At 35.3% G+C, this 21777-nt stretch overlaps 1 protein-coding gene across 50 annotated transcripts in view; it reads right to left on the minus strand.

Annotated features, from left to right (window-relative positions):
• Positions 1-21777, minus strand: part of LOC127876359 (uncharacterized) — a 40142-nt gene that overhangs the window by 11878 nt on the left and 6487 nt on the right. For 49 of the 50 annotated variants that reach the window (XM_052421526.1, XM_052421515.1, XM_052421485.1 and 46 more), the window contains exons 2-5: positions 12268-12679; positions 6917-7234; positions 4156-4971; positions 3292-3427 (exon numbers count right to left, since the gene is read on the minus strand). In XM_052421526.1, the coding sequence (XP_052277486.1) occupies positions 3292-3427; positions 4156-4971; positions 6917-7234; positions 12268-12616 (1619 nt within the window). In that variant the 5' untranslated portion in view covers positions 12617-12679. The remainder of the gene's footprint in view (positions 1-3291; positions 3428-4155; positions 4972-6916; positions 7235-12267; positions 12680-21777) is intronic. The other variant, XM_052421527.1, reaches the window with a different exon arrangement.

Here is a 21777-nt window from a genome sequence, read left to right on the forward strand (position 1 = left end):
GTACTTGCATACAGATAGATTTATCCCCACAACCCTGAGAGCTGCTTGGCTTTTGGGCACTTCCAAACAAACGCTTTTGTGAATAATCATGCATGTATTTCATGTTTTCCTTGTGTTTTTATCCATCTGCATGACTTATAAGTTGATTAGCACCAGAATTACTACAAGATGGACTTCATTCAGACAGTACAATATCTTGCAAACTCATTGCCGGTATCTCTCTTGCACCATGATCCCAGTGTTTTTCCACTGTTGTCCAACTTCTCAATCCATGAAGGGTTAAACTTTGTTTTCCCACTAGGAATTTTAGCACTTAGTGTATCTATGATAAATAAGTTTCAAGCAAAGCTACCCTGATAAAGAAGTATACATGTAATTAGATGCTGTTCATTTTGGTGTATCATCAAATAAGTGGTTAGAGGTCTTCTGTGTATCGATATAAAAATGGTAATTATATTGTGCATGTTATATCCTTAAGCAGAAGACCAAATTTATTTAGTGATACACCAACTTGTTGTTCAAGATTAATACTAGTATATAAAGCAGTGTAAATGCTCTGCTACAGCTACATTGTGAAACCTTTAAATTGACAATAGGGTGCAGTAATGACTTAAGATACATTCAAAATGACTGGTCATTGCAGAGCAGATTATGCAACTGGAGATAGGACCTTATCACCTGACATCTTTTATGACAGCATTGATTGGGCAATGAAACAGTTGCACTACATTGTTTATTCCAGTTTCAAATAATGGCTTTTACATTATTGATGACTTTGCGGGAGTGTAATAATGCCGTTTAATAATTTTAATACTTCGCTTTAACACCTTGAAGTTACCTCACTAGCTATGGCATCATTAGACAAGAATTGTGTTTGTCCGAAACACAATGCCCACTATTGCGCAGCTTTGAAATAAAATTTCAATATATCATTTGGCAGGTTTAGAAATTATCTCCCTTTTAAAGCTTATTACTTCCCTTGGATTGGATTTTTTAACTTTTGACCTTGAAGGATGACCTTCACCTTTCACCACTCAAAATGTGCAGCTTCATGAGATACACATGCATGCCAAATATCAAGTTGCTATCTTCAATATTGCAAAAGTTATGGCTATATTAAAGTTTTTGGACGGACACACACACACAGACAGACAGACAAACGGACTGACAGTACAACTGCAATATGCCACCCTACCGGGAGCATAAAAATGTATCAGGGTATTTAGGCTCTGTGCATTTATCTTTAATTACTAAACATGATGTACCTATGATATCAATAGAACATCATATCCGTTGTCATGTAATACAGAATTTATTACATTATATTTGTAAATGATGAAAACTCGGCAAAGTATCAGTTTTATCTTTTTTCCAATAACTTGTGTAATAAATTCCATATTACATACATTGTAACCACTCATACAATACATGTATCTCTATATCTCTACATTCCAAACAGCAATATCATGTAAACATGCATAAGGTTTGGTCAAATTGTTGTCAATGGAAACAAAATAAAACTGGAATAAACAATGGGTTCCCTCAGCTCTTGCATCACTGAGAACTGTGTAAGGTAGTGAAGTCTGCAGTGTACAAATGCTAAGGAAGTAAACAAGGCACTATTGTTACTTTAAAAAAAAACTTGTCAATAATTTTAAAAGTTACATAAGAAATAAATATTTATGCTCCTGAAGAGGTGCTAGCAGATAGTCAGCATGGGTTGTCAGGTCTCATCTAGATGAATGCACCTTAACAGGGATACAGTCATGCCATAGATTCATTCATCCTTTTTTTTTTTTTTTTTTATTATTCAATATCATACATACAATGTAAACATGTATATGATCATACAACATAGTGATTGTACAAAGCAATAAAGTTCAGACATGTTATACAAGATATGCTAATATAATATATATTTTTTTAGAGAGAAAAGAAAAGAATAACAGAGGAATAGTTATGAAAAATGATAAGTTGTGTAAAGGCGGAAGAAAGCATACTGGGCTTGTGTGTTTTGTTGTATATTCACAATGGTCTTGTCAGATTGAAAAAAAAAAAATAATAATAAAAAAAATAAACAAAACTATTTTAGAGAGATAAACTAGCATTAGAGTGAAATGTATATAAGTGGACAAAACATTATGAGAATTTAATCCGATTCCATTTTTGTTCAAAGATTTGTAATGTGTCATTTCTGAGGGCTATTTCTTTCTCAATCTGGATTTTTAGTTTAAGACTATGGACAAAACAATTAAAATTTGGTACTTGTTTTTTGTACTTCATGTTTAAGATAAAATATTTCATCAATATAACCATACAATTCACAATATTATTACAGTCTATTGATTTCAATGAGTTAATTCCGAAACTTACATTTAAGAAAGATAGGTTAACGTTTAGTTGATGTTGTTCAAGAAAAGATATTAATTGATTCCAAATAGGCTGGATGTGTTTGCACTCCCAGAAAAGATGTTCTATAGTTTCAATGTTTTCACTGCAGAAGTCACACAGATTTGAGTTAGATAATTTGCATTTAAAGAGATATTTATTTGTAGCTATAATTCTATGGATGTATTTATATTGAAAATTTCTCAGTGTGCTTTCAATAGTTGCTTTATATGGCATGGTAAATATGTGTTTCCAATTAAGTTCATTTTCTCCAAAAAGATTCATTCATCCTGCAAGTTTACTAAATAAACTCTTAAAAAAAATAAAATTCTCCATTGAAAATGAAAAAGTAGGAATAGTAGGAAGATTTGGTAAAAAAATAGGAAAAAGTAGGATCCTGATGAAAAAGTAGGAAATAGTAGGAAAAAGTAGGAAAAAGTATGACCGCTTGACAGCCTGTTTCTGCCTTAACTAAAAAAAGACATCTCCTTTAAACGAAAAACACCAAAAGCCAAAAAGAATGATTAGCCTGCGCACACATGCATTTAGCTCAGTTTTCCAAGAGCTCAGAGAATACAGCACTGTCAAGTAAGGACTTGCTAATTCATGTCAAGGCGTAACCACATAACTTGCGAACGGATTGCTCATGAACTTATTTCTTCGACCATTCTCTTCCTACCTCTGATTCAAGCAAGCAATCGTCAGTTACATGTATAGGTCTCTTGATAAGGAATGAGGAAATGAGTAACAGTCCTTGGCAAATAAATAAAAAGAGTATACCGATAATTACTATTTGTGTATAAATATTATGGGTTAAGGAAAAATTGATTAACTTTTCTATTTACTAGCCATACACTGTTCAAGCTGTCAAACAAACACAAGAAAAGAAGCTAATAATCTTACTAAGGGACAGTTTTCTCCCAAGGCCGGTCGCCTTCTAACACAATGTCAGTATCAGGGCTCCTGGACCGGGCTCTCCGGGCGCGGGCTCGGTCTGGGCTGCCATGGGCCGTCACTGTGCTGTCATTGTCACCAGCTACTGCAATGTGCAGCAAGGAATGAATCACAGATTTAAAGTTGCAGGAGACACATAGCTTGTTTTCAGGTTCTTTAAATGGACCAGTATTTACAGAGAATACTGTAAATTACCTAAAGAAGAACTTTGATTGCATTTAAGAGAAAACTTAAGATCACATTTGTATGCAAATAAAGTTGTTTTATAATTTGTCATATAAAAATGTAATCATAAAGATATAGGAAATAGCCAAACAATATTTTAATATATAAGAAATTTACTTTAGTGCTTTTTTTATCAAAAATTATTTTTCATACACCTGAGATCAAAATTTCATACTGTCATTCTGCCAAGTATAGAAATTTGCCAGTGACATTCTACGTGTATACAAATTCAAAAGAAAACAGATGACAACTTTGAAAAAAACTTGAATTAAATGCTATCAAGCAACCAAACAAATGAAACATTACATTCAAGTAAGTCCAAATAAAAATAAATTGGAGGGTCTGTATCATCATATGTAAAGTGTCATACCAGATTAGTCTGTGCGATCTGCACAGGCCAGTCAGAGACGACACTTTCTGCTTTAATGAAATTTTCAGTTTCAAAGAAGTTTTATTAAACAAAAAATCCACTTTTTGTGTAAAGTGTTGCCCCAGATTAGGGACAACACTTTACACACATGTTATGCCCAGTTTTCCCATTACACCACTTAATTGACCTTTTTTCCAGAATATTTTTCTGCTACTCACCTGGCTTGATTGGTGATGCTCCTACAATATCACTGCTTCGTGGGGGAGCAATCCCAGCAATAAGAGCCGCAGTATCGAGACTCGAACATCTGGGCACGTCATTACCACTATATGGATTGCTTCCCCTGGATGGGGTGTCCAAATTTAAATTGTCATTATCTCTGTCATGATATTTCTGTAAAGCAGCTGTTGTTTTCGACTTCAGATTTGAAAGTTTTTCCGATAACGTAGGGGAACCTTTCCTGTTTGCATTTTGAGTATTCCGTTTCGACGCGTCTCCCACCAAGTCATTATACGTGAGCCCAGGTGGTGGCAGGGTGTCGTTTACATCACTGTTGTAGGACGAGTCCTGTTGAGTATTGATCACAGGTAGAGGTCTGAGAAGGTCTTCAAACGCCAGCTTCTTGACTGGTTTTGAAGGTGACACGATGCTGGTAATGTCTGAATTATCTATATCATTCACCCAACTTGGGGGTGGTTTGGACACTGTAAAGTCACGCTTTTTCCAGTCAGAGTCTGATACATCTGAGATGTTCATCGTATCTACCCAGCTGGGTGCCTTTGCTGCTGAGGTATTGAACTCTGTATAGTAATCTGGAATGGGTTTTTCCCGTAATCCAGACTCAAACAATTGTCGTTCTCGTTTAAGAATTGAAGGAGACACTGAGCGACTTCTCTCTCGTAGATTTTTGTTCGGAGATCGTGACATTCGTGAGTCTAGTGGTGACTCTCCCAGTAAGACCGAAACCTCGTCATCATATTTGCTGTCAGGTTTCCTGGTGTCATTCTTGAACGTCACATGCCCTGCTGCCTTCTCTGAAAAAAACAACAACACAAAAACAATAAAGCCATTCAAAATCTTATAAAGCATTTGTCTTCCGTTAAAAATGCATCCTTTTTTTATTTTTGAATACTAGGGATGGGAACGAATACTGAAAATGATATTCAATATTCTTTTGTCATGAGACGAATATATATGAATATTTGATTCTGTGACCTTACATTTATGTACGAACTTACGAACGTCAGAATTGAAGTACTGTTCCTATTTGGCTCAAATACCACTACAACCTTAAATTCGGCTTTTATAAAGGGAATAGAGTAATAATGTTACAATGATAATTGATTTTTAAAGTCTTTATTTTCCTTTAATTCAATTCAATTTTCAAAAGATATGAGATATTTCCGGTAAACATATCAAAATGATTCTCATGTATTTCATCTTACCCTTGAGCGAGTAAAATAATTCATGACACAAGAGGGAGGAATTGTAAAACGATTTGACTTGCTTTAACTCTAAATTTTAGATGTATCTAGAACATAAGGCGACGTTGAAATATACACTTTCCAGTCTAAATAAATTGATACTTATTCCAAACAAAATTAATTGGTTGATATTTGAGTAACTTAATTTTGTTTAGATCATCATGGATTTAATACATGGATAAAGCAATCAACACAATTGGCAATTTTCAGTTAACGCAAGTTGTGTTGCCTCTGTTGTCTTAATTGCAAGACGCTGAACTGTCAATAACATGTCAATTGTCTTAGTCAAAAGATTATTATAACACCTATCAAAATTGCCATGTAAAACCCATAAAGACACCATTCCTTTCCTGATACACTCCCGTATTGCAATTATCATCTCATCAATTGATGACAGCTGTTATCCTAACAATTACTGATACATTAAAGTCGTCTGCACTGAAAAAAAAGCCACTTTGCACTTACACATTCTTTGGAAGTTTGCCTAAAAATGATGATTTGAACATGAATTTTGTATTCTAATATTTTGTCGATTTTCAAATATGTGTTCACATCCCTATTAAATACATTATATTTTACACTTAATTTCAAATATGTGAATATTAAAAGCATAACTAAGAGAACAAGAGATGTATTTGTCAGAAACACAATGCCCCCTATTGTGCCCCTTTGAAGCCATAAATTTAACCTTTGACCTTGCAGGATGACCTTGACCTTTCACCACTCAAAATGTGTAGCTCCATGAGATACACATGCATGCCAAATTTAAAGTTGCAATCTTCAATATTGCAAAAGTTATGACCAAGGTAAAAGTTTTAACGCCGCTTTGAAGCCATATATTTGACTTTCGACCTTGAAGGATGACCTTGACCTTTCACCACTTAAAATGTGAAGCTCCATGAGATACACATGCATGCCAAATATAAAGTTGCTATCTTCAATATTGCCAAAGTTATCAAACTTAAACCAAGGTTAAAGTTTTGGGAAACACACAATGAATGAATGACAGACAGACTGTCACAGACAGGCCAAAAACAATATACCCCTGATCTTTCGATCTGGGGGCATAAAAATACATTTGAAAGACAAATACTTTTATAGATTTAAAATAACCTCTAGTGTTGTTGTTATTTAATATCCTACATTCACAAAAAGTGTTTTTCAGATATAAACAATCAAATAACAGTACTATTGAGAACCAAAATGAGGATCATAGTGTGTAACACACCATTAACATTACAAAGATTTATTCAATAATCTTGTGTACAGACTCATAAGCCAGTTTCAAACCTCAAAATTCAATTTTTTGCAGTGAAAAGTCAACAGGTTTATGACTTATACAGAGCCTAGGAGGATTACAGCATGAATTGAGCCTTGCTCACAGCAATTGGGGCTTTATGCATGAGCTTAAAGTGTCGTCCCATATTAGCCTGTGCAGTCTGCACAGGCTTATCAGGGAGGACGCTTTCCGCTGAGACAGTTGCCTGGATCATACCGCTGCTAGGCTGTGCTGTGAAGCTCTGATTGGGCACAGGGTCTGTAAGACCCATCATATCGTGAGCGATCTGCAGACTGCTCAAAGTCTTGGAGCGTCGAGCCCTTGGCCTCTTGTACCCGTATATGTGCTTGCTCTTCCATGGCTGTGGGGCCCCATCCAACGCCCCTGGGTCAGTGTAGCCCTCAGCAGGGTTCATCGATACCAGGATGTCTGTGGTGAGGCTCCCGATATCGCTTGGGCAGTCAGTTTTCTTCGCAAAGTTGTCCGAGTTGATCTGGCGTATTAACTCCTGGGATTTATTCAATGCTTCCTCCACTGTAACAGGTAAGGTTTTGGTTTGCTTGATAACAAAATATGTATTAGGATATATCATGTTTGTTTTATATGCATATTTTTTTAAATGATTTTTTATAATTTTTGTTACATTTTCTTGTGTAATTTTCTAACATTTTATAATACTTATTAACTTAATTTTTATAAAATTAACAAATAATCATTCAATATCTTTTTAATTCTGGAGAAACTGAATTTCATTTTGTTTTGTTTTTAAACATTCAATTTATATATAATTTTCATTTTTAGAGGGTTTACTTGTTTAAAACACATTACTTTCATATATACTGACACTTAATAAAAGAAGAAAACACATGCAACCAACAGTGTGGGTGATACTTGTTGCAATTGAAGAAAGCCACAAACAGCCCAAAGTGAACACTTAATAATATGAGCTAGGCTCAGGGAAAAGGGGACGAAATGTATGTGTGTAACGTGTCATAACAGATTAGCCAGTGCAGTACACCCAGTGCAGTACACCCATTGCAGTACACACCGCTAAGAAACTTCCTTTGAATGAAAAATACCATAAAAGCAGAAAGTGTCATACCTGATAAGCACGTGCATACTGCACAGGCTAATCTTGAAAGATACTTCACGCACATGCAATAAGCCTGTTTTCCCCGAGCAAGGCTCATTTTAACAATAGTGCAATACTGATTTGCAGTGTTTATCCCCAGCCACTTATGATATCCAGCCAATCAGCAAAATGACAGTGTGTGAAACTTTGAGCCCAATTACAAATAAAAATAGGAAGAGTTCTTTGAAAGGACAGTAACTGGTATCAAACAACATGTAGCTGAATGTCACATTTCAAATTCCACATTGAAAAAATAAACCTTCAAGAAGAGTATTGATTATGAGTACAACCACCAACTATGAAAGTGAAACAGTTATACTAAAATTGACATGGATTTATTATGCCAGTTTGATTGCATTTATGTTCATGTAACTTCTTATGTATAGTTTTGAAAACAGAACTGTGCAAACAATGTGCATTTCGATGAAAATAAGCATGTCAAACTATCATGCAAAATATTATCGTTTACATTTTGTGTTTTACCAATGTTACCTCTATCATGTCCATGCCCCTAAACCAAGAACATGTTGCCGTACTTACCACGCTGTTTTGTCCTACGAATTTTGTTTTTCTTTTCTATTTTAATTGAAGATGTACAGAGCTAAGGTTACTAAGAATAAGAAAATTGTATTATAGTAGCTGTGTTGAAGATAAAGATTGTGCATTAACAACACATATTTTTATGAGGAGTTAAACATACAACCATTCTTCATATCTGAAAAATAGAAAACTCTTTAAAGAAAGATTACTTTTAAAGTAGTATCAAATGGCTTAATTACTTGAGCTCTCTGAGGATCCTCAAACTTTACGTAAGAAAATGTCACTCATTGGTATAACATCCCAAACCTTTGGTTTGGGGCTACTTTTGACGACAGAAATCTATTTAAAATGTTTTATACCATGACACGGGTGTGGCCTATTTCACCCTAAAGTCATCATTAGATTAACCTTAGTAGAGAACCCATACCTGATGTAATATACAAAATATTAAACCAATAGGCGGTGTCCTTATCTAGATTTTTCAATTCATTTTGTTAATTATGTATATATTAAAAATATGAAACATTGGGAATTACCATTTTAACCATTTTATGGAACATAATTTGAACAAACTTTGTGGAGAACTGCTATTTGATGTTACAAACTAAAATTACAATGCTCTGGGCCTTGTTGTTGCGGAGATTTTAAAATGTTATTTTCCTACATTGTCTATATAAACTTGAGCTTTGTCACAGACGTGACGAATACCCCCACGTGCCGCATTGACACATAATATTTTGCATGTCGTCTTCACAAAAAACAGCGGACACCATGCTCAATTTTTAAAACGCACTAAGTGTACCCTTGACCTAATTTTTTACCCAGAAAGGCCCATGTTCTAACTTGGCCTTAAGATCATCTCAATAAAACTTCTGACCAAGTTTGGTGAAGATCGGATGTAAACTACTTGAATTAGAGAGCGGACACCATGCTGAATGTTAAAAAACGCACAAAGTGACCCCGTGACCTAGTTTTAGGCCCGGAATGGCCCATGTTTAAACTTGTCCTAGAGATCATTTAGATAAAACTTGTGACCAAGTTGAGGATTGGATGAAAACTACTTGAATTAGAGAGCGGACAACATTGTGATGTTTAAAACGCACTAAGTGACCCCGTGACCTTGTTTTTGACCCGGCATGACCCATATTCAAACTTGCCCTATACATTATCAAGATACAACTTCTGACCAATGTTGGTGAGGTTTAAAACACACTAAGTGACCCCGTGACCTAGTTTTTGACCCGGCATGGCCCATGTTCGAACTTGACCTGCACATCATCTAGTTACAACTTCTGACCAAGTTTGGTGAAGATCGGATGAAAACTATTTGAATTAGAGAGCGGACAACATGCAGAATGTTTAAAACGCACTAAGTGACCCCCTGACCTAGTTTTTGACCGGGCAAGGCCCATGTTCGAACTTGGCCTAGACATCATGTAGATACAACTCCTAACGCAGTTTGGTGAAGATCGGATGAAAACTACTTGAATTAGAGAGCGGACACTTAATACGGACCGACAGACAGACCGACAGACCGACAGACAAGTTCACTCCTATATACCCCCCTAAACTTTGTTTGTGGGGGTATAAAAATGTGACATCTGAGGCGTGGTCTGCTTTAACCTTAAAGGCAAGATTTGAACAAATGTTTTGTAGATAACCCTCTAGTTGAAACTACATACCAAATATGGAAGCTTTGCAGTTTCAGATTTGTCAAGAAGATTTAAAAAGGTTGTCCAAAAACAGTCAATGTAAAACTAGTGACACCCATAACAAAGGAACATTTGGCCCAAATGGCATAATTTCAATAAAATTTGTAGACAACTTCTAAATACTACGTACCAAAAATATGAAAGAAATGGGCTTTGTAATTTCAGACAATTGGATTTTTTAGTCTATTATATGTCTGAAGGCCTTTTCCGCCCTATCCCATGGGTCCAAATATCGGCCCCATTCCCAATGCAAATCTGGTTGTTTTTTTTCCCAATTGAAAAAAAATAATTTCCAATTCCAAAAAACAAAAATATTTTTTATTTTTTTTTAAACCTTGAAATATATAAGTTAACCTGATCCAGTGTAGAAAATAGAAAAATATTGCATAATTAAATTATCTGTTGCCTTGAATTTGTTTTAAAAACAGCAAAAATATGTTAAATTGATTATTTAAGACTTTCCTTATTTTCCCAAAAATCTGGCGTTTCGCGTGATTATTTTCCCCTCTTAAAAGTCCAGGCCCTTTCCCCAAAATCAGATAAAAAAACCTGCACTTATCACACATGTTCATAATATTTTGTAAAATTTTAATAATATGCTATCAAAATAGTCGTTATTTACCAGCTTATTTACGACACTAAATTCCCAAAATTCCAGTGTGTTGTTTTTCCAAAATGGAGCGGAAAAGACCTGTGTCTACGTAAAACTGGGCCCGTATTCCCCAAACAGTTCTTACACTTGAGTGTACTTAAAGAATTGCCGTATTTTTTAGTTTCACCTTGCGTTAAGATCTCTATCTACAACATTCTTCATGTAGAACATTGTCTTAATGACATAAACATCAGTGGTAGCCTGTTCATATTCAAACGCTGGACGTATTCTTCTTTGTTCTAATTCTATTCTTTATTCTTAAGTGTTAGAATGGATTGGTGAATAATAGAGCTGCACCGATTCGATCCGATGCATCGAAAATCGGTTCGAAATGCGTAGATTCGATTACGATACCAAACCTACCAAATTCGATTCCATTCTTTAACATATAGACATATATATATATATATACATAGATACGTAAAGCTCGCTGTATTCTGACTATTTGATACGGGAAGGTGTAGGTTTTATCTTTACCTGTAATAACGACGCGCGCAATTGGCTGCTTATTACTTTAGTCATCCAATCAATAAGCGCGTTACGGTCTACTTTCGGAAAAAGCGTCAAAATGGCTGAACAAGTTGTGGCCGACGAATTGAAATTATCAGATGCGCCTAAGAAGCTAAAATCAAAAGTGTGGCAGTATTTTGGGTTTCGGGATGGTAGCCCTCCCGATAAAGCAAAGTGTAAACTGTGCTTCACGGATGCAAACATAACGTTGATTTAGCAAGACTAAGAGGTAGCACAAGTGCAACTACTCAAGTCGCCAGCCAGAAAAGTAGTTCTGTTTCTGTTGGGAATTTGTTAAGTTTATTAGAGAATGTGCTTTGTCCTACGGGTAACAGGTGATGCTGTAACGCAACAATGGTAGACATGCTCGTAGCGGTTTTGGATATAAGTATAATAGTGATAGTAATATCACTCCACTGATTCCAGATGTTCTTATGATTATTTATTTAATTTTATATTATTGTGTATTCAACACAATCTTCTAGTCAGAAGTTTTTTATATTAAAATTGAGTCCTAATTTGCTATCCTTTTTTATGTGTTTTATTGAAATATTGACATAGTTTGAAAGACAATTGGCAGTTTCTTGCAAAATATTTCTTACAACTGTTAATTTAACACACTTTCAACGGTTTTTAAAACACTGTTGAACCAACCAAACTATATCAAACAAACACACAATTTGACAAATGCCCAAGATATCTAGGTATGCGACACTTTTGAACAGAAATGTTTATTTTGAGGCAGAAGAGTGAATATATGATAAAACTAGGTTTGAAGATGAATCGAATCGAAAAAATCGGTATCGGAGTGTCTGAAATCGAAATCAATTCGAATCGAGCTGTTGGTGAATCGTTGCAGCTCTAGTGAATAAGGGCCCAGGTGACCACTGGGGTATGGCCAGTTTGGACCTCAGTGCACATACTAATATATAACAATACATTACATTCCATACATAACACAACAATTTCAATGTGGAAATTTAGGTCAATAAAAACATGTATGAATTATTAAAAAACTTACCTTCTGCCTTTAGAGCCACAGTTTTCTTCATCTTTAATAAGGACTCGTTAATGGCATCTTTCTGATCAGCCAATCGCATCTCTGTTCCAGTTGCCCTGACCCCAGTCTCCAATGACCTTTCAGCGGTCATGTGCAGGGTCGACTTAGGGGTCAAAAGGTCATTAACAGTGCGCTTGTAGACAGGCTGATTTGCAAATCCCAGTGGATCATATTGACTGAGATAAGCTTCAAGAGCATCGGTAGCTGACAGAAACTCTCGGTCACCAATGAGTACTGATCCCGGCGTACAGCGAATCTTGTATTGCGATTTTGGAGCGCCAATGGTGGATGGTAGCTTTGTGGTTGCCATGGTTATACAATCTAAAGATAACTTGTTGACTTCATTAAAATGACTTGTGTTCACTCAAAATACCTGTAATAAAAAAAAATATAATAAATACATTGAACACAGAAGAGATTATTTTGTTAAAGCTTCTTTAGAATTTGGCATCATAATTAATAATTCTAGGCATTATTTTCCTCAAATTTACCAAAATATTGGATAAAAATAAAATTAAGTTATCTGCCTGATGAACTGTTATAAAAAAGGTACCTTCCAATTCAAGCATTCTGTTTTTAAAGCAGTGTTAGTGCTGTCCATTATGAAAATATATTTCTTACCTTCTAATTTCCACCCATTAAACTTTTGATACAAATTTTCGAAATCTCTACATTGATAACATTCAATCTCACAGCTTACTTGAAAAGCACATAACCCCATGTATTCTAGCAACTGCCTTTTCATTGACCAACTTTGATCCCAACACAAACAAAAGAGAGCCGCATAGAATGTGACGAAATCCAAAAAGAGTCCTATGGTGGATTTGTTTGCAAAGCAAACATACTGATATTATGCTGTGAACATTACAGATAAATTACTCAAGTTAAGATAACTAATATTATTATTTACATTTTCTAGAGTCTGTCAATATAAAGCTTATTTCAGCATGCAAAAATAATATAAATATAATAAATGATAAATGAGAATCATTTTATAATATTATAAACCTATTTTCACCATTACCATCCAATTAATCATTTACACCAATATCACTACAAATTCTTTACCAATAAATCAAGTTGTTAACCAAACAAGAGAAAAAAATGCAAATTTACAACACCCAAAATCAATGAGTCCTATCGAACAGTAAATAAGTCCCTGATAAGAGAGTCGTGTCACAAAGATTGAGCTAATTTGAAAGTGTTTTCCACAATAAAACATTGAGAGCCTCTCCAAGGAGTTGAAGGAGGCTCTATAAGTTAGAGAATCTACTGAACAAACAATACATGTTTTGAAGAAATGTTCTAGCTTATCAGTGTAACAATGAACATTGCAATAATTGTTGTTTTCACTGCATTTGGAGCTTATTTAAGAATTGATACATTGTAGCCTTGCTCTGAGAAAACAATGCTTAATGCATGTGCATATTAAAATGGTCTTCCCAAACAAGCCTGTGCAGTCTGCACAGGCTAATCAGGGACAGAACTTTCTGCCCAGTGATTTGTTTTTGCTTTTATTTGTTACAGCCTGTGCCATTTGAATTGGGAAAATTGGCGCGATAAACCATGAAATTGGGAAAAATAGAGCGATAAACCATGAAATTAGGAAAAATATAGCATTATAAATATGTTTATAAGTAACAGAATTAAAATTGTTTTTATGTGCATGTTCAGGGGTTTTTCTAGCCATTTTGGGAAAAGGAGTCTGGTCAAATTGTGATTGTTTTAATTGATAAAAGTGGCAACTTTGGGAATTATTTATCGACAAAAAGGACTATATTAAAGGTATATATTTTGCAGGATGTTTAATTAAAAAGTTGAGATATAGACTTAAGAAATCATAAGTCATAAAAGACACTTTCTTAAAAAAAAAAATTGGGAAAAAACGTGATTTTTGCGATTGGGAAGCAGCCGAAAATCGGTGGTAATTTTTAGCAAAAACAAGATGCGTTTGTGAAACACAATGTCCCCCTATATGACGTTTGACCTTGAAGGATGTCCTTGACTTTGACCTTTCACCACTCAAAATGTGCAGCTCCATGAGATACACATGCATGCCAAATATCAAGTTGCTATCTTCAATATTGCAAAAGTATTCATAAAATAAGCGATTTGGGCCACATATATTTGACCTCTGACCTTGAAGAATGACCTTGACCTTGACCTTTCACCACTCAAAATGTGCAGCTCCATGAGATACACATGCATGCCAAATATCAAGTTGCTATCTTCAATATTGCAAAAGTATTCATAAAATAAGCGATTTGGGCCACATATATTTGACCTCTGACCTTGAAGAATGACCTTGACCTTTCACCACTCAAAATGTGCAGCTCCATGAGATACACATGCATGTCAAATATCAAGTTGCTATCTTCAATATTGCAAAAGTACTCATAAAATGAGCGATTTTGGCCACATATATTTGACCTCTGACCTTGAAGGATGACCTTGACCTTGACCTTTCACCACTCAAAATGTGCAGCTCCATGAGATACACGTGCATGCCAAATATCAAGTTGCTATCTTGAATATTGAAATACTGGAAAAGTGTACATTAAATTAGCGATTTTGACCCATATATTTGACCTTTGACCTTGAAGGATGACCTTGACCTTGAGCTTTCACCACTCAAAATGTGCAGCTCCATGAGATACATATGCATGCCAAATATCAAGTTGCTATCTTCAATATTGCAAAAGTTATTGCAAATGTTAAAGTTGGCGCAAACAGACCAACAGACCAACCAACCAACCAACAGACAGGGCAAAAACAATATGTCCCCCACTACTATAGTGGGGAACATAAAAATCACTGCTGCCTAAACTAGATTTTTGCTATGAAGAAACTTCATTAAATGAAAAATACCATGAAAAATATCATGTTGTTAAATTAAATAATCCATTGTCATGGGTAGAGATGAATAGGAATCATGTTTATGGATCATGAGTAATTTGATAACACACATCTGTACTCCTGACATTTAATCATTCAACAATAGATGATCATTAAACAATATTTTGTCTGTTGATTCAAACAAAACCCAATATCATCCAGTCTATATATTTGAAGGTTATAATAGGGAAAATGATGTATCTTTACTCCTGCCATTTTTTGACGATGCTGCGAAGCAGCTCGTCTAAGTTATCATTCCATGAAAAAAATCTTCACAATGGCGACCTATGTAAAAGACCGAGCCAGTCTAATTGAGATAGCTCGATTTTTCTAATCGGCATACCTCGCTGATTATCGTTGATAAAGGTAAAGGAAGCACAGCTATAAATAGGACAGCATATTCTGGGGAAAAGATTTCATAATAGATTGAAAACGTTAATTTTAAATCGGTTATATTCAATCCATTATATGTTTATAAATCAATGAAACAACTATGCATTTTCTGTATTGTATTTGACATTTGTCGTGATTCTGTAAATAAATTGCGAATGAAAACGTGTATAATTAACGTATTTCTTGTTATATTTGATCCAGAATGTAACCCGCCTCCCAGTTTCGCTGAATGAGTAAAGTTCCCCACGGGTACTACTTCCCCGTACTCCAGAATTTTGTTTTCATACCCAATTTTTTGGGGCATAATTTTTTAACCCAAAATGTTCGTACCCGTTTTTTTCGTACCCAAAATGTTCGTACCCACAAACACAATTGTGGAGATGTAGATAAACTTAAATTGATGCTTTTATATCCATCCTTTTCAAAAGCATCGTCACACCAGTACTGTCAGTACTTTGATCTTCCAAATAATCTTGTACACACTTTTCAGTGATGTTAAATTACCATTTTCACCATTTTTGAGTAAATTACATCTTATTCATTCATACAAGAGGGTCAGGCTCAGGCACGGATTTACCGGGGGGGGGGGGGGGGGGGGGGGGGGGCACGAGGGGCTGAAGACAAAAAAAAATATTTGTGTGTGTTTGTGAAACCAACATGGCCAGATGTTCTGATTTCCCCGATTTCCGACAAAGGAAGTGCCTCCCCTCCCTGCTTTTTATCTTAACAACCTTACCGTCTACTATCCACAGGGGGCACCTTTTATACGTTAACACTCAATTATCACCGTAGCAAAAACTCTTTGCGGCCGTAGATTTAAAGCGTCTAGATAACAGTGAGCGTCTGTCATTTACATTCAATAAGCGTCTGGTTGATCTTGAACGTTGTTTTGAAGGCAAGTATAACAATTAACAGTGTATTGTCATAACCATGGGGACGTTATATATGGAGACGTTTCTTGCGGTATATAATACAGCGTTTCACAGCATTGTCTTCATCACAATGAAGCGAAAGGCAACAACGCTGGATCGATTTTTTGGTCCATCCAAAAAACCAAAAAACACAGAGACAGACTCGGAGCCAAAGTTATTGAGCCTAAGGTGAGAATTAATTAAAAAAATATTTTGGTATTATAATCCGTTAATTGCATTACGTTTATTCAGTTTGTTAAATTTTTAACTCTAAAATATTGCAATGAAAGAACAAAAAGTTTAAATTTATTAACAACTTTCTTTATACTGATAGTATGATAAATAAGACAATTCAATTAAATATGCATGTTCTGCTCTATATAAGCATTGTAGAAATTATTTTAATGACAGTAATTGAACTTTATTGAATATTTTATGCACTTTTTTCAGCATTTGAGTTTTCAATTAATAACATACATATTTTATCACGCTTATTATAAACAATGGTTATTGAAATAATAATCGGACCAACAGTATAATTAAATATTTTGAAAATTAATATATTTGCAAAGTAAATTTAACTGAATTTTGCATTTCTAACAACACTTTTTTTTGTTTCAGAACACATCATGAACATGACTGTAAGAGCCAACCAACCAGCTCAAGTGAGGTTAAAGCTGCCAGCCCCCTACATCAAAGGTTTGCGCTTTTAACTACATTTTGGCCAATGCCAGCAACATTTCCAGCCACAAAATTTGGTTCAAAGAACAGAAGTTTTGTTCAAAATTGGCTCACTTTGTATCCTGGTCTTGTGTACAGTGCAAAGACAGATGGGGCATTCTGTAGATATTGTGTGGCCTTCTCAGATGGAACTCGTGGTGCTCTAACCAACAGCCCTTTCAGGGACTGGAAAGATGCAAAATTTAAATCTAAATCTAAATTTCATGGCTGTCTGAATGAGGAGGCTGTGGTTGTAGCCAAAGCTGTCAGAGTGGACCCTTCAATCCCAAGGCGATGACTGGCAGACAGACACAACGAAACAACATCCCAGCAGACACTCCAGAAACATACTACAAGACGGTTTTAACCATTCCATTTCTGGACCACCTGCTGCAGCAGTTTAGTGAGCGTTTCACAACGCTTCATGAGAGGGCTTCTTCTGCACTCCTCCTTATTCCATCAGTAAGACAGGACCTGGACAACACCAGTCTGGAGTACTACTTAGATGACCTCCCTTCACCAGGAACACTTCAGGCAGACATTGAGTGCTGGAGGTGTAAGTGGGTAAATGATCCCAATCCCCCTTCAATATTAAGTGCTGCATAAATTGCAGCAACATTTCCAGTGAAAAGCTGTGAATGCGAAAGGAGCATTTCAATGTTAGGGAATGTAAAAACAAGCTGTCGTTCAACAATGGGGGAAGAAAGACTCACTGGTCTGTGTCTGATGTCAGTGCACAGGGACATTGATGTGAATGTTAGTGACATTGTCAAGCAATTTGAAAGACAGAATCCAAGAAAAATGAAACTGCCTTGTATTTTGGAGTCTGATTTTAGCAATAAAGACAATGACTTGTGTTAAGTTAAAGAGAGTGATAGCTTGTACATTTTCCTGATAACAGTTTGAAAATTGTGATATTTTTGTTTGTTTGTATTTGTTACTTGTTGAACAATTGAATGCCGATCACAATTGGAAATAAAAAATTAACATTATTTATACACAGCATTTTCTTATACTTCTTTATGTTGAAAGCACCATTATAAAGTATAAAAATAGTCTTTATTTTGCTCAGGAAATAGCCCCAAAACGCACCACAGACGATCTAGGAACCAAAAATTTTCCCCCGGACCCCCCCTAGATATGCGCAACAACTCTTGTGCCCCCCCAACTGAGTCCTCTCAGGATCCGGCCCTGAGGCTAAAGCGCTCACCTGTGTTAGGATTTTTGAGAAAAAAACATTTCTAACTACACTGTAACTGCAATATAACGTGGATGACGGGGTTCAAGCCACGCAACAGCGTTATAAACGGACAGCCAGAGCTCCAGATAAGGATTTAGTCTAAAGGGTATTTCACCCCCTGATATTATTGTTAAAGCATATTTTACTCATTTGTTTCAGCCATAAAGGGTATTTAGGAATATTAAGGGGGTATTTTCCATTTCCGTGGAAAACTGACAAAGAAAATGGTCGCTTAAAACGTCCCTTTTTTGATCCACAAACATGATGGGCCGCAATTTTATTGCAAGCGTATTTTGATTGACTTACTTTTGATTTAAAGGTTAACTTACAATAAAAACTCAACTGGATTATTGGTTAAACCGGTTACGCACTTTAATAGATTTAAAATACGTACCAATATTTGTATTGCGTTTCGTTACGTACTGGGCCGATTTTTAATGCGTTTTTTTATTTTTTCAATGCGTAAATACGCAGATACGCCTCTTATCTGGAGCTCTGCAGACAGCGTTATAAGTTTTGAGCTTATTTATTTAAGGGGGCAATAAAAACAGGTATAGTATAGCCTATAATATAGGTCCTGTGTATTGTCATGGTTGTTGTCATAAGCAAATACATGCATATAAACCGAATCGAACGATAACAGTAAACATACCGCTTTTCTAATGTGCACATTTATCCGATAATCCAATATAATTACAACATCACTTACGAAAAAGTAATGTTAAACATTTATGACAAGAAATATGTTTACGAATTTCATAAACAAATTCATATGCCTACGCCATTTTTCAGAAAAAATAGTACAGTGCATTATGGGACACAGCTTTCATGGGACGAGCGAATTTAAATTTAGATTGAATGCAATAGGATTTATGTACAAATTAATGTTTTATTGCGTCATACGCATCATGTAAAAAACGTGCTTTCCGTGGACTTTCTGATAAAAAAATTGCAAAAATTGAAGTGCATTTCTGTTTACCATTACACTGCGTTAGCATGTAAATAAATCGTCAGGATTTTTTAATTTATTTTTCGTATACGTAGTGAAACATTAAACATACACAAAGATCTTTTCATTTATCAAGCATGTATAGCATTAAAAAAAACAATAACACACTTACACAGCCATAGTTTATCCAATGAAATACAATACACAATAAATACAAAACATAAACAGGTAATCGTTTTAAATAACTTTAATTTGATCATTATTCCACTTGCACTTGCCTTATTGAAATTAGCGCACAGAACCGCTCTGATAGGGACAACATGTTATAAACACAGACTCACGAGTTTTCACACTTTTATTGACATTACACAACAGATTAGAACCAATTAGCTGTCGAGTGTCGTTTAACCTCTAATGGATTAAAATTAGTTAAACAGACGGATAAAGCTACATGTAGCAAGCTGTGATCGCCTGCTTCTTTGAATTTTCAGAAAATACATGAAGTTGCATAACATGGATTTGAATCAGAAATGGAAGGTTGAAGAAAAAATGGGATCCAAGGACCCCCCGCGCTATATTGGACACAGCGTTATAAATGTGCCGCACTATATTGGAGTTACAGTGTATATAAACAGTGTGCAGTAGCTCCTACCAGAATAAAAGTGGGCTTGGTTTTATGATTAACCTAAAGGAGTTGGTATAATTGCTCAAATGTAAATACTACACTAGAAAACTGCAGCTAAAGGACAATTTGTAGAAGAAATAAATATAAACTTTGTCGAAAGGGAGTAATTCACTAGGCTGACTGTAATTGCTAGTAGAGATGAATTTGTGCGAGTTGGTAAATAAATCAATCGCAAAAATGTCTGTGTGGCAAAAAAACTTCAAATTGAGCCCTGACTACCATTATTGCAAAAAAACTACTACCACCACCTTTTTAAACAAACTCCTTTTAATGAAGTGGTTTTGCCTAATTAGTCTATATGTACCATATGCTCCAGGGTTTGGCCAGTTTACACAACTGGGGCATGATTTGAACAATTTTGTAGAGAAATACTATGGGAAGTTGCATGCAAAATATTCTAGACCTAGCAGTTAAAGACAAGATAATGTGAAAAGTTATAATTGTTCTTTATAAATCTAAATAAATTATTTATTATAAATTATAAGACTCCTGGGCAGGCGTTTTCCTTGCCATTTTGGGGAAAAAAATCATTTTCAGGATTGGGATTTTTTTGTGTGAAAAGTATACTGGCTTGGGAAAAACTAATTTAATATAACTCTTTATAAAAATGTTAATTACTTATTGGGAGAACAAAATCATATACATTATATCTATATAATTTGTTATATATAATTGAAATAAAACTGAGATATAATAATCATTAGACACTTCTTTCTAAAACATTTATTGATGTATTTTGTTGGGGGGTGGGGGTGAATTGGGAAAAAGAATCAAATTGGGATTTTTTAAAATTAATTTCAGTTTGGGAATGGGTCTGATTAACTGACCCGTAAACATACCATGAAAATGCCAGCTGGCGGTCCCTGTATGACCAATTTTGACCCCAGAAACATTATTTGAGCAAACATTCTAGTGGGCTACTATCAGTTTCCAATTCATGTACATATGCGCAGTAATGTACACAATTTTGACAAAATGTATATTTTTTATACTATCAGTGCTTGTATATGACACTAACGTAAGGAAAATTGGAGTTCTTTCACTCTCACATCTCATTATGTCATGCATTAATAACTTTTGTTCTATCAATACACCAGGTAGTGAAAATCTGCTTAATTACCCTTATGCAGATTTTGAGTTTAATCATTACATATCAGATTTTCTTGCATACCGGTCATTAAAAACTGTTAACTGAATGACAGAATTATGTTTTACATTAAAGCATCACAAACAAGGGCTGTTTGTAAAACATGCATGCCCCCCATATGGGCTGTCCGTTGTAGTGGCAGCCATTGTGTGAATACTATTTTTGTCACTGTGACCTTGACCTTTGACCTAGTGACCTGAAAATCAATAGGGGTCATCTGCGGGTCACGATCAATGTACCTATGAAGTGTCATGATCCTAGGCAAAAGCGTTCTCGAGTTATCATACGAAAATCATTTTACTATTTCAGGTCACCGTGACCTTGACCTTTGACCGTGTGACCTCAAAATCAATAGGGGTCATCTGCAAGTAATGATCAATCTACCTATGAAGTTTCATGATCCTAGGAGTATGCGTTCTTGAGTTATCATCCAAAAACCATTTTACTATTTCGGGTCACCGTGACCTTGACCTTTGACCTAGTGACCTCAAAATCAATAGGGGTCATCTGGGAGTCATGATCAATCTACCC

This window comes from Dreissena polymorpha, chromosome 4 (assembly GCF_020536995.1).
Source record: "Dreissena polymorpha isolate Duluth1 chromosome 4, UMN_Dpol_1.0, whole genome shotgun sequence".
Lineage (NCBI taxonomy): Eukaryota > Metazoa > Mollusca > Bivalvia > Myida > Dreissenidae > Dreissena > Dreissena polymorpha.